General features: G+C 31.2%; 1 protein-coding gene across 1 annotated transcript; it reads right to left on the bottom strand.

Annotated features, from left to right (window-relative positions):
- Positions 1 to 1221: 1221 nt before the first annotated feature.
- Positions 1222 to 16834, bottom strand: LOC101261292 (carboxylesterase 15). Its single transcript, XM_004250730.5, has 2 exons — positions 16106 to 16834; positions 1222 to 1738 (listed from the first exon to the last, which is right to left on the bottom strand). Exons 1-2 carry the CDS (start codon positions 16789 to 16791, stop codon positions 1432 to 1434), a joined length of 993 nt encoding a protein of 330 aa, XP_004250778.1. The 5' UTR covers positions 16792 to 16834; the 3' UTR covers positions 1222 to 1431.
- Positions 16835 to 18576: the final 1742 nt, after the last annotated feature.

The following is an 18576-nucleotide window of genomic DNA, read 5'->3' as shown; positions in this document are numbered from 1 at the left end:
ATATATTGCACTGGGTATCACATTTTGACACAAATATTGGATCGGGTGTCACGTTCTAACATATGTATATTGTATCGGGTGTCACGTTTGGACACACTAACCGTTTGAGTAAAGGTTCCATGAGAGAACCATTGGTAATTGTTACATCTATATTTACCTATCATGGTTATTGGGAAATCGTATGTTGATCCTAAAAGGATGATTGAATTGTGCATTATGTACATATGTGTTTAGTGTGTTATAATGATTTGCTTATATTATGCTTATTAGAGTATTTGTGTGATCCTACTTTGTGTATTGATATTGCGCTTGATCTTTCCTAGTTGAGTACAAGGTATCTTCAGACGGCTATTGACATGCCTCAAATAGGAGATCATTGACCAAGACCGGATTCAAGGGTGAGTCAATTCTTTCAAGTTGTCATGGATCCATCATTAGTTTAGTCCATCCGACTCAGATTATATGTTTAGACTTGTTTATGTTTAGCTTTCGGGGTTACACCCCCTTTTCTTAGAATTTTTGGTTACCTGAGTTTTGATACAATGACTTTCAGTTTTAGGGATTGAATTTCCAAGAATAGTTGTTTGTTAGACTTTTAGAGTTTATGATAACTCTTTATTAAATTCATTATTTAAACTTGCTTCTATATCTTTAAATGGTTTAGTTTCTTTAAGTTGCATAGTTGGGTTGTAATAGTGATTCTCCCACTGGAGGGCTAGTGTGGGTGTCAATCACAGCGGTTTGGGTCGTGACACTTATGGAGTACAAACATATTCAGGCAACTGATACAAGACCTCAATTAAGATACGTGTGACTTCGAATCCAATGGTGAGATACTCTTCAAGGGTTCCTCTACATCTTATTTTCCATCTTTTTGGATACAGACTTTAGATTATTAGTGTATGTTTCCTATCTTTCGATGTTGCATCCCGGTTATTGACTAGTTAGAGTTTTAGTTCTACCACTTTCAGTTTCTAGGGGTTAATTTCCACAAATATTTTGACTATTAATTGAGTTTATGGGAACTCGATCCTTTATCAAATTTTAAGTTGCTCTTAGTTGTTTTCTTTCATTTTGGTTTCTACAACTGTTCTTTATGGGTTAGTAGTTGGTTCTCCCACTAAATGGTTAGTGTGAGTGCCACTCACGAAGTCTGAGTCGCGATAACAATTGAGAACATAAAAGGATTGGTGAGTTGTCTACTACCCAGGGCCTGGAACATGCATATCAACTATATTTGAATTCATAACAATATATTGTCTTTAATACAATCTCAATCCTTCCTATCGATATTTCTAATGTTCATAATAACATATTAGATAACAAGTTCTAGTTCAATTTAGTGAACAATTAATCATAACTCCTTATTTGTGTATTTGGGAGCAACATCAAACATTAGTAACTGGCTCACCTATATATGTTCTTATAGTCTTAAGAAGAGGTCTTACACATGAAGCACTTGATCTCTTGCAAAACCAAATCTGCAACTTGTGAGAAAGGGTCATTTGTGAAAAATCCATGTTGCATTTCTTCAAACTCAAAATAGTGAACATCCTCGTTTAGCTCTTTCATCTTGCTTGCATAATATTCAACTCTATCTTTGAGAAGTTCATTTCCTCCCACAATTACCAATAATGGATCGATCTTCTTGGGCTGGAGTTTTGGACTTAATGGACCAAATGGGTTAGCCAATGGGTGATCTGGAGTTGCTCCAATTGGAAGTGATAACCTCCAAAATCTGACCAATAAAGTACATAATAATTAATTAGTAGAGTATCATGCATATTTTCTATCTAATCAATTAGTGATTGGACTAGCTAGAGGTGTTAATGCAATGATTTGCTCGATCGTAACTGAAATATCCAAAAGGCATAAGAGTTTATATTTTTATTTTTTTCAATATGAATTCGAATCCAAGATAGCAATTACTTTATTTATGAATTTTTTACTAAACTAAGTTATTATATAAAGCAATTTATTAAAATAATACATTCTTTAAAAATTTTACAAAACTAATATAAACGTATTTCATAGTAACGTTTTAGGGTGTATTTTTGTTTTTTTAAAACTAACAGCGTTAGGTTGTTATATGTTACTGTAAGTAACGTTTTACTTCTAAAACGTCATTTTAAGTAACGTTTTACACCTAAAACATTATTGTGAGTAACGCTTTAGGAGCAAAATGTGACTGTGAGTAACGTATATCAATCTTACCCCGTCAACTTTTAAAAAATGAAATATACCCTAAAACGTTACTATGAAATACGTTTATACTAGTTTTGTAAAATTTTAGAAAAACATATTATTTTGATGAATTGCTTTGAAAACCTCCTTTATTTATTATAATTTATAGCCCCTCAAACCTTTTTGACTAAGATTTGAACCATCCTATTTGTGCCATCGACTCAAATATGGTGAAATTGAATTGAAAGTGCATTCTTATAGATTGAGTTTCCGTATAATTTTTTACTAGAATCAACTTCAAACAAGCACCCTCCTAGAATATAAAGAGTTAGGTGTAGAAAAAGTTGTAAAATTAAAGGTCTTCAAGTCTTTTTTTCTCAATAGTACGGAATATTTGTTAATCTGACTCCGTGGGTGGGTTAACAGACTGAAAGTTTTCAGGGACGATGTACTGGTCCATCAACCAAGCCCTCATAACACAAGAATCTTTCCTTCACGGGTACTTGTACGTATAAGCCTCTGTCGAAGACGACCTTCAAGAGCCCAAATCTCCTTTGCTTTCACGGACTCCCTCATGGACCTTGAAATGATGTACAGTCCATGGAAGGCAGTCGTAAAAGGCTTCCATCAATATCTAAGTCAACTATTTTAATTCTCATACTATGTCTCTTTGACATATTATTCCCTCGTAATTTTCCCCGAATTAGATTTATTCTCTGTCAAGTCTTTTCTCATATATTAACTAGGGTTTCAAGCTTTAAGTATTCATTTCTAGAACAAAGTCAAAGTTTTTCCTCCAGGTATGTGGGAATTTTATCAGTATCCCAAAAAATCTTAGAATTTCAAAGTTTATGATTCTTAGAATTTTCAATGATCTTCATGAGTTTTGAATAAATATCAATTTTCTTTATGATCAACTCACAATATTTTACCCATGAATTTCCATGATTTCAAGTATAATTTCGTGTTTTCAATGATAATTTCATGAACTATATCATGGAAGTATTTTCATGATTAAAATTATGCTATTCCCATATGCATGTCTCAGATTATCTGATTTTCATGAATTATGATACTTTCAGATTATTTTCAAGCTATCATGATATATGATGCTTTTAGATAAAGTATCTCTCGGTATGTTTTCAATAATCATGATTTAGGAGCTACTCGATCAATATGTATCAGTTATTGTATGATTTAATAGTATAGATTATTATTATTTTTCAGATTATACATGTTTTCATATGAAGTATACTTAGCATTGAGTGATCTTGTCAGATGAAGGTTTATGTTTAGCGTATGTGGGCCTTTAGTAGCAATCCCTAACTCTCAGAACTATGTGTCATCATAGAATTTGTCTCATATAGACACTAACTAGTGGATCTACCATAGTTGTCCTTACCTTGGAAAGTATTAGGTACTCGTTTTTCAGTGTGGTACCGAGAAGTATACTAAACTTCATGTTGTTGTTTACATTGTTTATGTTGGTTATCAATATCTCTCTCAATCATGATTTTAGTAATTGGATGTCCTAGTAATTATGAATTTCATATCAGTTTACTCAGTTTTCATGTTATTTTACTTGTTCATGTTTATTATGCATATTCCTCAAACTCAGTACATTCAAAGTACTATTCATATACTGTTGGTGTGACATTTTAATATTAAAAAATATATATTATATGTCACATTATATATTATGTTATGTCTATTGATAGACATTACATTTGTGCCTCTTTACTCTCATCAATTATGCAAGAAAATGGTCATTAGTTTTTAGTAACTTATGTAACCCCACCAACTCTTCATTTCATCCATTATTCTATATTTATGTCTTGTAACTTATGTAACATTTGAGTCATTCATTTGGCAAATTTACTACCCACTATCTCCTATTCATTGCAAGGAAGAATTCATCACTTATAAATAGTGTAGTCTTCATTTGTGTTGAGATAGGAGAAGAAACAAGAGAAATACAAGAAAATATAGAGTGAAAAAGATGAGTAGTATTACATTGAGGTTAGTGTAGTGAAAGAGAGAATTGAGATATAGAAAATATTCTAAGTCTTCAATTATATTCACTATACAAAAGAGAGTATTATATGTTGAAGGAAGGTGTTCATTTGTGGAGCTTTGGACTCTTCAACTAATCCGGAGTTGTTTGAGTTATACACTGTTGTTGGGCTGCTTTATCCTGGATGGGACAAGTCAAGAGTTATACTGCTGGATCGGTGTAGATTATGCCGCAGTGAGCTTGAATCTCCTTAAAGAAAGCGGGATATCTGTGCCTCAGCCTAAAGATTTATTTCTTCATTTTATTTTTAATTGTAATCTTGCAATTTTATCATATTGTAAGTTTTTTCACTAACATATACTTTTTGTTATAATGTTTGATAATATATATAGGTTCTAAAACTCATCCTCTAGCCTGTGGTTAATACAGATACAGTCAGCGTTGGTTAGCTTTGTTGAGTCCTCATGATCCGAGGACGACCCCCCCCCCCCTCTATTCATGAATTAAGTAGTTATCTTTCAGGTTCAAACATTTAAAGTGACATAGGGGTTTGTCCTACACACTCATGTTATTAGAGATTCTTCAAACAATCAGTTTATATTTCTGCTATATATGCTGTCTCGCAAATATTGTTTATATTGCGACTACGAATTATATCCAAATATTTCAGTTTTAGCTACCGCATATATGTTACAGGTTTCTATTAATTTTGATAATGTTAGTATTATGTCATGTCATAAGGTTAGTTTGAGATCACTTGTAATTTTAAGCACCGTGTCATATTTAGGCGATAGGCTCGGCACGTAACAGTTATAGCAACACAAGTTCGTTGAGATGTTTGAGAGTATGTGTGGTTAATTTTGAAGGATAATCTAAAATTCACCGTAAAAAAGAAGATAAAATGAACTTGGAAATTCAGCATAGTCAACTGGTTGTATTTGTTATATGTTTGTAATGAAATAAGGTTGATAATTATTATGGGGGATGATGGCGGTTTCAAAATTATAATGTGTGATTGGAGGAACCTCAAAAAAAGTTACATAATTAGTGAATTATATTGTGATAGGTGGAAAAGAATAATGAATCCATATTGAGGAATTCCAATATGAAATTAATAAGTGGCCTTGAAATAAAGTAAGGAGGTGAAATTAATAAGTGTCGTACATGATTGAGTATTGCCTTTAGTCTGATTAATGTAACTAGAATATGATGATGTAGGTATAGAAATTGTGATAGATAAGAATATTATTTGGAGATATTGTACAATCGTGAGACCAATAGGGATATAATTTTCCCAAGTGTGTGACTGTTTATTAATTGCAGAATTTATTGTGATTGTTGTGTGTTTTGTGACTCTTATTCAGCTATTATGACTAATTTGTACATTTTTATTATTGTGTTGTCTTACATTTGTTCCGGATTATTATGTTGGATAAAATGATAATCATAACCAGGATAATGCCAAACTAAATAGCAATAGGAAGAGATTAATAATGACACCAAATATTAAAATGGGTAAATATGATACCCGAATAAGTAATACAATGATATTGATGAAAAAATTGATAGTGTCAAAAGACTAATACTCAACACTCTTTTATTTCTTATAACTCACAATAATATTACTTCCACACTATTTTCTCACAAACTAAGAAGTAGTTTGTGGATTACTCTCTCTACTCTCTATTGCTTCTCTACTTTGGTGTGTCTTCAAGTGTTCAATTACTACTCTATTTATAGAGTTTTTTGAACACTTGTTTACATCATTAATGACATAATGTGGTAGTCAATTTCAACAAAAAAATTGGTTGTCTAACACTACCAAACTTTGACTACCTACTTCCACAAATGTGGCTATCAACTTTCACATTGGTGGCTACCAATTTTCACATTTGTGGCTAGTAATTTCAACAAGTATGGCTGCCAAATTAATTGTTGCCAAGATTTATTTCCATAAATCTCTCCCTAAATTTTGATTTTCCTTCTTTACTCCAAGGCTTTATCTCAATCTCTGAAAAATTTCAAACTTGAGAGGCTTAGTAAAGATATCCACAACTTTATCATGAGATTTCACATACTTGAGCTCTATCTCTTTCTTGGCAATGCATTCTCGGATAAAGTAATACGTTGTGTCTATGTGCTTGCTTCGATCATGATTCACTGGATTCTTTGCTAGTGCTTGCACGGATTTATTATCAACACACAACCAAATAGCATGACACGTGCATGATGTCGCTGCCACATATTCAGCTTCACAAGTCGAGAGAGTAACAATTGATTGTTTCTTTGTACTCCAAGAGATAACACAATCACCCAAGAAAAATACAAAACCTGATGTGCTTTTTCCATCATCAACATCTCCCGCATAATCACTATTACAATATCCCACAAGATTAAAATCATTAGAAGAAGAATAAAATAGCCCAAGATCGATTGTACCTTTTAGATAGCGAAGAATTCTTTTAGCAACCTTCAAGTGAGTGGAGGTAGGAGCTTCCATGAAGCAACTTACTACTCCAACTGCAAAGAGTATATCTGGTCGCGTACATATCAAGTACCTCAGACTTCCTATGAGACTCTTGAACAAAGTTGAATCCACTTCTTCTCCATCATCAAACTTTGAAATTTTGTTCCACTTTCCATTGGGTTGTTCACAGGGTTGCAATCAAAAATGTTAAACTTCTTCAAAAATCTCCTTTGTATAGATTTCTTAAGATATGAAGATGCCTTCCTCCATTTGCTTTACTTCTAGGCCCAAGTAATATGACATGAGCCCTATGTCCGTCATCTCAAACTCAAAGGACATAGCTTTCTTGAAAGCTTCAAATAAAACTGGGTTGTTACCCGTTAGAATGAGATCATCAACATAAAGACAAACAAGCAGAATATCTCCATTAGTATGAATTTTAATGTAAAGAGCATATTCATGGAGACAACGAGTAAATCCATTGTCTTGAAAGTATTTGTCAATGCAACTATTCCAAGCTCGTGGAGCTTGCTTCAACCCATATAAGGCTTTCTTCAACCTCAACACCTTATCTTCATGATTTTTAACCACAAAACCCAATGGTTTCTCAAAATAGACTTCTTCTTCAAGATATCCGTTCAAGAATGCCAATTTTACATATAGTTGATGGATCTTCCACTTCATTTGCGCTACTAAAGAGATCAATAGACGGATTGTCTCCATGCGGGCAACAGGTGCATAGAATTCTTCATAGTCGATGTCATGCTTTTTTTTGTAGCATTTAGACACAAGTCTTGCCTTGTATCTTTCTACTTCTCCATGTGTATTTTTCTTCATCTTGTATACCCATTTGACTCCAATTACTCGATTGTCCTCAGGAAGAGTTGTCAACTCCCAAGTGTTGTTCTTCTCTATCTGACTGGATCTCCTCCTCCGTGGCTTGTCGCCACCTTTTTCAGTAACAGCTTCATCAAAATTCATTGGTTCACTATCAGCAAAGAGACAACACAAAAAATAAAAATTAGTAATTTCTTCTGTGTCATCATAGAGTTTTTGGATGCTCCTCATCCTATGTGGTCTTTCACTTGAACTCTCTTGAGAAGATGGAGATGCAACACTTGCTGGTGAAGGAGGCGGGGTTGCATCATGTGCAGGTGTCATGGTCTCCTGTTCTTCTTCGTCTCCAAAGTATGGAAGAAAATCATATGTTTTTTCTTCCAGAGCCTTTCAATTCCATGATGCTTCTTCATCAAATTCAACATCACGACTCACCACCACCTTGTTATTGCTCGGATTGTACAATTTTTAGCCTTTTGAACTTGCATCATAACCAACAAACACATATTTGACACTCTGATCGTCAAGTTTAGCTCTCCCTTGATGTGGAACATGAGCATAGGCTATGCTCCCAAAGATTTTCAAGTTCTTAACACTTGGATTTCTTCCTCTCCATGCTTCTTGAGGTGTTTGATCTCGTACATTTCTTGTTAGAGACCTGTTGCTCAAATAAATTGCACAAGAAACAGCCTCGACCCAAAATTCTATTTGTAGATGTTTAGCTTTCATCATACATCTAGCCATATTAAGAATTGTTCTGTTCTTTCTTTCTGCAACTCCATTTTGTTGGGGCGAGTAAGGTACCGTTAGAGGGCGACGAATTCCATGAGTTTGACAAAAGTCATTAAATTCTTTTGAAATGAATTCGCCTCCTCTATCAGACCTTAATGCTTTTATTTCATAGTCACTTTCTTTTTCTATAAGTGCTTTGAAATTTTTAAAGGTAACAAAAACTTCATATTTTTACTTCAAGAAGTATATTCAAATTTTTCTACTGAAATCATCAATAAAGAGCAAGAAGTATTTTCTTATACCAAAAAAAAGGTGGATCGATTGGACCACACACATAGGTGTGTAAAAGTTGGAGTGGCTTACTTGTTCTTGATTAGTCTCCTTTGGAAAACTCCTTCTTGCATATTTTCCAGGAAGACAAGCTTCACACAATTGATTTGGATGGTTGATTAATGGTATCCCATCAACCATGTTCTTGTCTCCCATTGATTTGAGCGCTTCAAAGTTCAAGTGCCCAAATCTCATATGCCAACACCATGAGTCATCTTGCACATTAGCCTTCAAACACCTTACATTGATAGTTTGAAGATACAAAGGAAACAACCTATTCTTTGTCATATGAACTTTAGCAATTAAGTTGTTACTTGAATCTCTTAGCCAAATATGCATATTTTTCATATGAATACCATATCCTTTTTCAAGAAGTTGACCCAAACTCAAAATATTACTTTTTAATTTTGGCACATAATAAACATTGGTAATCAACTTATGACCACCATCTTTACAGGATATCAGAATCGTACCTATCGCTTCAATTTGGATCTTTGAGGTATCTCCAAAAGATACATTACCTTTCACGATCTTCTTTATTCCACAAATTATCTTTGTGGCCACACATATGATTGATTGCTCCATTGTCAAGATACCATGAGCTGCAATCATCTTTATCTTCTTCTTTGAGTGTTAATAACAGTGTTGACTAATCTTTATCTTTTTTGTCATCAACAAGATTAACTTTCTCTCCAACATTACTACGACATTCCCAAGAGTAATGTCCCATTTTTATAACAGTTATAACACTCAATTTAGATTTGTCATACCTCATTTTATTTTTACCTTGAGATTCTCCACGTCCTCTGCCTCCTCGTTGACCACGATCACGACCTCTGAATGACTGGTGACCTTTATTTTCATTGTTGAAATTATTGGTATAACTTCTTCCTCTTCCACGACCTCCATGGCCTTGCCATGTCCATTTCCTTTGTAACTTTTATCACCTTCAAATCCTTTGAAGGATGCATGAGTTTTAAGAAGTTACTCTAGTGGCTCTTCTTTTCTCCTTTTCATTTGGGCTAGTAAAGAACCTTCCAATTGTTCTACCGTCATAGAGTCTAGATCTTTAGACTCCTCAATAGCACACACCACATAATCAAATTTAGGTGTTAAAGAACTAAGGATCTTTTCTACCGCACGCACATTATCTACTTCCTCCCCATATCTTCTTAGTTGATTTACAACAGCCATCAATATTGAACAGAACTCCGAAATGGATTCGGATTCTTTCATTTTTAAAACTTCAAACTCATCCTTTAGAGTTTGAAGTTTTATCTTCTTTACTTTATCAACTACTTGGAGAGAATTTTGTAAAACCTCCCATGCTTCTCTTGAGGTGGTTGCATCAGCCACCTTCGCAAACATGTCATCATCCAAACATTGATAGATAAGAGTGAGAGCCTGTTGATCTTTCTTTCTTATCTTCAACAAGATCTCCTTTTCATTTGAGGGCAAAGTTTCCTCATTTGCGGGTTTTGTATACCCTTTGTCTACAATATCCCAAACATCTTGAGAGCCAAGAATAGCTTTCATTCGTAGACACCATTTTTCATAATTTTCTCTTGTGAGACAGGGGTATTGAAAGGACAACGGACTATTATTTGACATGGCTCTGATACCATGTTGTTGGAAAAAATGATAATCACACCCAGGATAATGTCCAAACTAAATAGCAATAGGAAGAGAGTAACAACGATACCAAATATTAAAATGGGTAAATATGATACCCGAATAACTAGTACAATAATATTGATGAAAAACTTGGTAGTGTCAAAAGACTACTACTCAACACGCTTTTATTTCTTACAACTCACAATTATATTACTTCCACACTATTTTCTCACAAACCAAGAAGTAGTTTGTACATTACTCTCTCTACTCTCTATTGCTTCTCTATTTTGGTGTGTCTTCATGTGTTCAATTACTACTCTATTTATAGAGTTTTTTTAACACTTGTTTACATCATTAATAACATAATGTGGTAGCGAATTCCAACAAAAGTTGGCTGCCTAACTCTACTAAACTTATACCAAACTTTGACTACCTACTTCCACAAATGTGGCTACTAACTTTCACATTGGTGGCTACCAATTTTCACATTTGTGACTAGTAATTTCAACAAGTATGGCTGCCAAATTAATTATTGCCAAGATTTATTTTCACATTTTATTGTTCTGGGTTGATTTTGGCAAGTAGAATATATGTTTGTGTGTTTGTATGTGCACATATGCGTCTACAGTGTATCTGTGTGCCGTATGCGTGTGCATATGTGTGTTTGCGCACGTGTTTGCGTGCGTGCATGTGATATATAGATATTTATAATGTGTGATAGACAATTGTTAAGTGTGATATATTGATATTTTTTTATTTTATGACATGTTGTATGGATCTTATCCATGTCAACCTATGATACTTGCCAGCATGTGTGGTGTATTGATAATACTGTTGTTACACATTTTTCTTTGATGTAAGTGTGTTTTCAGATTGTTTGAAGCATGAGGATATGATCGATATTCATCACCAAATTCTACCTACTCTTTCCTCAAGGTGAAGTTGTATCTTTTATTTTCTGATTGTATTTTATGTAGAAGCTCTTATACATGTTCAGATTAGATTATTAAGAAATATCAAAAAACTTTCTTTTATGCACATGAAAGTGGGTGTTTCTTTATGATTTTTGAGATATGTTTATCTCGTATATATCTTCTTTAAAAAATATATAACAAGGGGAAGGATGGTATAGGTTCGGCTATTGAATTAGAATCGAGTAAGTGTATGCATGATCTTATAAAATAGATTGTGACAGTTAAATGGATGAGTTGAGTTTAATTTGATAAATTAAGATTAATAAAGCTAATAATTGACCAGGTTATTGGTCCACCAAAAAGTTATTTGAGTTGATATGGATTGGCTGTAATGCAGGTTATAATTCAACCCTCCTAATTCTTACTATGTTTTAATTGCTTTCTTCATTCTTTTATAAATTTTTAGTAACAAATAAATTATTTTTTCTCTATTATGATTCTATATAACATATCAAACAAAAATATTTTTTACAAAAAATTTTGACAAATAATATATTGAGTTAATTTAAGCTATATATCAACTCATTTTTAACATGTGAGCTAATCCACCCAAATTTTAAAAATATTAAACAAATTAAGTGAGTAGGCTTTCATTTTTCCAATAGATATGCATTAAATTCATTGAAAAACTAACTCTTCACGACATTTTGAATTAATATAAACTACTATACTTATTATGTTTCATCGATATAATATGAAATTTGGTGCTCACCCAATAATAATGAAAATTGTTGTTATTATTGTCATAATTATTAGAAAAAAGTTACACTAAATTTCTATCATATATACTAATTATCTCTATAATTTGAAATAATGATATCTCACTAATTAATAATTTAATATCAAATTTAAGTTAGATATCTATATTTTTCTACCCGACACACTATAATAGAGATCAAGAGGTGAGCATGACGAGGAGAGAGAGAAATGACATAGGAGGGAGGTGGCAAGATTTCCAAATACAGATGATTCACACTAGATATATACATGTATCTGTGATACCGAATATAGGGAGAGAGGTGAGAGAAATAGCATAAGACGAGCGAGATAGTCAGATATATGCAATTCACTTTGATACAGTGTATCTCGAACAAATTAGACATAATTTTGACTCAATGCATCTGCAAGACGACTCTAGACACGCCAGGTAGAATACCAAAATTTTGTAAGACTTAAAATGTTACAAATTAACATGTTTATAAATAATCAACTCTTAAACCACTAAGATTTCACTAATTAAGTTACCTTTATTATTTATTTTTATTATAATTAAGTTAGAGATAGTGACATGCATTTAATCATACACTTAAAGCATGAAATTATCTAACAATTGATGAGTACAGAATCATACTTCATCATCCAAATCCAATACAATAATGGATTTGTCATATTGTAAACCTAATTATATATAGATATATACAATTAGTAAATTAATATATATGTGGTGAACTTGGTCCTACCAAATCTTGTAAAAGTGGATATCCTTTAGTAAGACGCATGAAGGCTTGCCAAATTTAGATAATATTATATTTACCCCCAAAAAAAAAAATTGTTTCTTCTTTGTGATTATCTAGTCATATGAGAAAGTGAACATTTTACTTCAAATTCGATAGAGATGGAATTCTGAATATGAGCAGTTGATATTTTTTAATTTAATTCTTTATATGAATTTGATAGTTTTAGTTAATCTTGTTACTAAATTTTCTATTTAGATAAAATTATAAGTAAGAGAAATTTTTCTTTCCTCCGCAAAGAAATATTTCTTGCAATCACTTCACAAAGTCATAATTATTTTTCTTTACTTTTATATAAAATATGATTTTGTCTATATTATACTTTGGAGTGAACACAATTGCCTTGATTGGGGAGTTAATATTATACGTAATTACGTTTGAATATCTAAAAAAAAAAGTAAACAATTCTACATGTTTGTCCATGAAAATTAAAATAAATTTTATTTTATTTGAAATCTCAAAGTTGAAGTTGAAGTTGAATTGGTCATGTTTGGCCATAATTTTTGTAGTTAATATTTATAATTTAGATGTATTTTAAATATACATAAAATATCATTAAAACATAGAATATGATTTAAATGAGGTTATTTTATAAATAAAAATCTAAGATTTTTTCAAACAAAACAAATTAGAAAATAAAAAAAAAGTGAAAGTGAAAATAAGGTTTTTGTTGTTTTCCACATTGTTGATACAATTAAAATTTTCATGATAATACAAGTACTACTTACAAAATAAACTGAAATAACCTATTCAAATCAACTTATTTATAAAATATTTATCTTTCAAGATACTTTGGAGAAATAATTTGTATTTGATCAATTCTTTTTTAAAAAAAAATTATTCTAGCAATAATATTGTTTGATCAAGCTTTCTAAAAGTAATATATTTTATTTTAAAATAATTTATACTATACTAAAAATAATTTTTAATAATAATTAACTAAGTGTAATAATATAATTATCATTAAATATGTATTTTTAATGATAATTAACTTTATTTATAGATGTTCCTCAACATTAAATTTAATCACATTTAATTATTGCTAACAAAATTTCTTAACAATCTTTATTGATATGTGTAAGTAATGCTGCCAAAAACTATTTTTGGTATAGTGCTACTCCACCACATAAGCACTTATTTTTTAAAAAAATAGAAACCATTAAAAAAAAAAAAAAGAGTTGCATATAGCCTGTTATTTATAAAGCAAAATATATAAAGTGGGTTTTAATTTTATTAAAACATGTTTTTACAACTATTGAGAAAATCTTTAAACTTGACGTAAATTATGAATATTATTTTTAAATTATTTAAAATCTATTTTTAGAAAAAGATAAATATTTAGAAAAGATTTTAACTTGAAGCAAATTATTAGCTTCTTTTTAAAATTATCGACAGTTTTAAAAAGTTCATCTACTTGACTAACTAATCATAATTAGATACTCATTTCATTCGTCACATGACATAACAAGTGATCGAGTACGTAGCTCCTAATAAAAAATTGAGAAAAATATTAAAAACACACCCTTAAATTAAACTTGTGAAAATTTAAAAGTGTATTACATTCATATTCGACATGATTCATTTAAATTCAGTTAATCAAATAAAAAGATAGTTTTTAAACAGTCAAGTGTCAAAAATTTAAAGATGGAAACTAATAATTGATATTAGAGATGTTTGTAATATTTTCTTCTTTCTTAAACAGAATTTTTTTTATAAAAAAAAAAAATCAAATCCAAACATGGGGTACCACGTATATTCCAAGAAAGTAGCATCTCTCGACTACTCATAAAACTAAGATTTAAAAGTTGGAAATGTGAATATATGTGGTCTCTAGTTGCCTTTTCCTCAACACCATAAGCTAGCCAACCATGACTCTAATTTTAACATTATCTCCATGCATTGTCTTAATCCCACTAAAATAATTATGTCCTTATCATAATTTTCGATTTTATATTAGTTAATCATTTTTTACACATATTAAAAGTTATAGATAAGAAGAAAATTCTACCATTTCACTTTTTTAAAAATCTTAGAAATCTTATAAATAGATGTGAACATTTAGGAAAGAAATTAATTGCAAAGGTAATATATGAAATATTTAATTAATGATTTCTTAATTTAGTAAAATGGGTAATTAATATGAGATAATTATATTTAGTAAGACGATCAATTAATATATTTATAAGATGATCAACTAATACAAAATGAAGAAAAGAATACACCAGTAAAAATAAATAAATAAATAAAGTTTAAGTCATTTTCATTCTAAAGATCCTATGATCCCATTCACACTCTTTGCATCTATTCAATAATTTATTTATTTATCATCATTGCACTTGATGAAGTTTCTTCGACCCTTTCCCTCCCACTCCCTCCATAAGATCACTCAAGTTGATTTTAGTTTACTTTAAAAAATATTATATTACATCATCTTTTGTTATTATCATTAATTTTTTACAGAGTTTTTTGAATTTTTCTTCATAGAATCGAATATATACTTAAACTTGAGGTAAAACACTCTTTAACAAATGTGATTTCATATACTGAAAAATTCAAATTCGAGACTTCTAATTAGAAATGAAAAAATCTTTACCATCGTCATAACCCTTGGTGGTTCTTAAAAGTTAATTCTATAGAAGGATTGATGTAAATATATAGCCACTACTAATTAATAAATTTGTTGTGAATCCTTCATCTTATCGTCTGTCAAAAATTCTACACAGATTAGTTAGTAAATTAATCATTGGATTTCAATTATATAGAAAAACGTATTTGCTTAATTATATAGATTTTGGATCAAATTAAACTACATAATAATTTGAGAAAATAGAAAAGAAAGTTGTTCTCACTCGAAATTTAGAAGGCATGTCAGATGAGTCCCAATTTTTATTGTTGAATTAAATATATTAGTGTACCAGTACGTATTTATTGGAAAATTTGTAATCGATGCTTAGAGTATTTGTTTTGTTTACAACAATAATAAAACATCACCATGCAAAACGGGTGTGGATCTACGGTAGCGAGTGAGGGTTATCGGAAATCTAATAATTATACATGAAAATTATATTAAATCTATAAGTTGTTGTTTTTTAGCGAAGAAAGTCTGAAATATATTCAAATTTTGAAAAATTACTTTTTATATTTTTCACTATTTAATAGTCTATTTTAAAGGTATATATATGTCCACATAAATATTATAAATATTAATGTGTTCACGTAGGCACATATACACCTTTAAAATATACCATTAGACAGTACAGAAGCCAAAACTAGAATATTTTTTAGAAGTTTTTTAGGGGTTCCATAACTAAATGTATATTGATTTTTAATTATATTTAATTTCTTATTGGATGTTCGTTCTAAAGTGCGGTTATTCCGTATTCAAGGAGATTCAAACTCGAGATATCCATTAAAGAGCATATTGATTAGACATACGTACCTGTCAAGAATTTGCATATTCAAAAAAGGTTCATCAGGTCCTTCTTCTTCAGACTTAGTCCTTACACTTCCTCCAAAAAATGGTGCCATTAGAACATAACCACGTACTCTAACCGGTGAAAGTTCAGGTGAACCAACCCCAAGCCTCAACGCCAAATGATGCGCGATGTTACCACCAGACGAGTCACCAATCACATAAACCCTATCATAATCATGATTTATCCATGAATCATCATAAGTAATTTTATTTGACAGCGCCAGATCCTGTAGCCATTTGATGGATGTAAATGCATCATCCATGGCTGCAGGAAGGCGATATTCAGGGGCTAGACTATAGTCAGGAGCAATAACAAGTGCTTCGAGCTCAGATGATAGACGTATGCAACAACTATGACAATTAGGCCAAACACGTGAACCTACACAGAAACCTCCACCGTGAAAGAAGTAAATGATTGGTAACTGTTTTTTTGCCATACATTTCGGCTTGTAAAGACGGAGATATAGACTGTCTTTTCCATCTTTGTTTTGATTGTTATAAATGATGTCTTTCCATATGACTGAACCATCGTCTTTGATGGGAAAGTTATGGAAGTCGATTTGGTCATCGCTTAATCGAAAAATGGATCCGTCACTGTAAACTTGAAGAATACCTAAGCAATCTTCTACTACATGAGGAATAGAACCCATTGTATTTGGATAGTATATAGTGAGGTGAAGGAAATATCACTATAAATAGGGAGCAAACCAATATTTAATATAACTTTAAAATATTAATTTTATTTTTTAATAAAATAATTTACAGTCACGTAAACATATACTTCCTCTATTTCAAAAAAGATGATATAGTTTGATTTGACATGAAACTTAAGAAAATAAATATTCTCTCTATTTAAAAAAAAGTGATCTAGTTTCCTTTTTAGTCTATTTCAAAAAAATATGATCAATTTTCTTTTTTAGCAACACTTTAATTTTAATTTTTCACCTGACATGTTTAAAGCCATAAAACTAAAGGACATTTTAGTACATTTGATACAACACTTTCTTTTCTTTTCTTAAACTTCGTTTCAAGTCAAACTAGATCATTATTTTTAAAAAAGATGAGGTAAGATTTTTTAATCTTGTGATTAAAAATTAAAGTTATCTTCAAATGTACAAATATGTCATTCAATCTTGTGGCCTGTAACATATCACGTAAAAAAATTGAAATTAAAATATTACTAAACAAGAAATTAGATATTTTTCTTTTGAAACAGAGGAATAAAGAATCAGATTGATATGTAAAATAGATCATTCTTTTTTAATTAAAACTAGCAGTATAAAGTTATGCAAATTTCTTACTCCATTTGTTTAGCCGGAATTTTTCTAATTTTTCATTTGAGGTTTCTAGAAAGAGAAAGTGGGAAGAAAAGGTCCCAATATGTGGTTTTTTAGAGTGGGTGTCAACATCTCCTTGAATGAATTTTAACTTTTAAGTGGTAGTTATAGTTTTTGCTATTCGATATATCCCATTATTTGGAATTAATTCAATAATTTTTTGGATCAATAGCATATCATATAGAGCCAAATAATTTTTTCAAATGGTGAGTTATCCTTCAACAACACAGTATGTTCAGAATACAAACTGTTGTGGAGTGTGGAGACACAAAAATCCTAAAATTTTAGTGGTACACAAGCTTGAAGTCTTAGTGCTCTAGCCATGTGAGGGACTGGTGTATGTCTTCTCTCAACCACTCCATTTGTTGAGGGGAACAGAAAAAACATCTTTGATGGAGAATCCCATTTTCTTTGAACATATCAACTACTTGAGAGTTAAAGAATTTAGTTCCATTGTCAGTTCTAAATAAGTTATACACCTATTCCCAACAGTGTTTTCACTATACATAGAAACTCTTTTAAGACAATAAAAGAATAAAATTTGGTATTACTACATCAAAAATGATCATTAGCGATAATTATGTCTGGCAGCAGAATCGGTAATTCTCGGTTACCGATTCGGTCGTCTCGGTCCGGTCCAATACCGGTTCGGTATCGGTTAATCGCGGTATAGACCGGTTCGTTCCGGTTCCGAGACAGCTAACGGGACGGAAACCGAGTTTTACCGGTCCCTCCCGGTTCTGAAAATTATCTGTCCGTTATCGGTCCGGTCCGGTCCGATCAATTTTTATTTTTAAAAAAAAATATATCCGTTTATAGCTGTTGGGTAACGGCTAGCGGGCCCCCAACGACTATTTGATCCAAATTTCAGCCAATAGGAGTCCTACCCCAACCCAAACTTTTTAATACCCTAAAGTTTTAAAAATTACACTTTAACCCATTTTTTTTACTTATAAATACCCCTAAACTTCATTCTTTTAAATCACATAATCATCTATTCATTTTCTACTCTCTCAACTCTCTAGTCTCTACTCTCTAATCTCTAATTCTCTAATATATAATATCTTAAATTCTGGTGTTGCCTTATTTGGTCTTTGA

Source organism: Solanum lycopersicum, chromosome 11, assembly GCF_036512215.1.
Source record: "Solanum lycopersicum chromosome 11, SLM_r2.1".
Lineage (NCBI taxonomy): Eukaryota > Viridiplantae > Streptophyta > Magnoliopsida > Solanales > Solanaceae > Solanum > Solanum lycopersicum.
Note: the sequence above shows the minus strand (reverse complement) of the source record. Positions and strands in the feature narration are given on the sequence as shown.

What these genes read in the sequence shown, in the direction of transcription:
- LOC101261292 (XM_004250730.5), bottom strand. Translation starts at nt 16,791, where the DNA reads ATGGGTTCTATTCCTCATGTAGTAGAAGATTGCTTAGGTATTCTTCAA. An exon ending in AATATGCAAATTCTTGACAG is followed by an intron (nt 1,739 to 16,105) that starts GTACGTATGTCT and finishes TTTATTGGTCAG; the next exon opens with ATTTTGGAGGTTATCACTTC.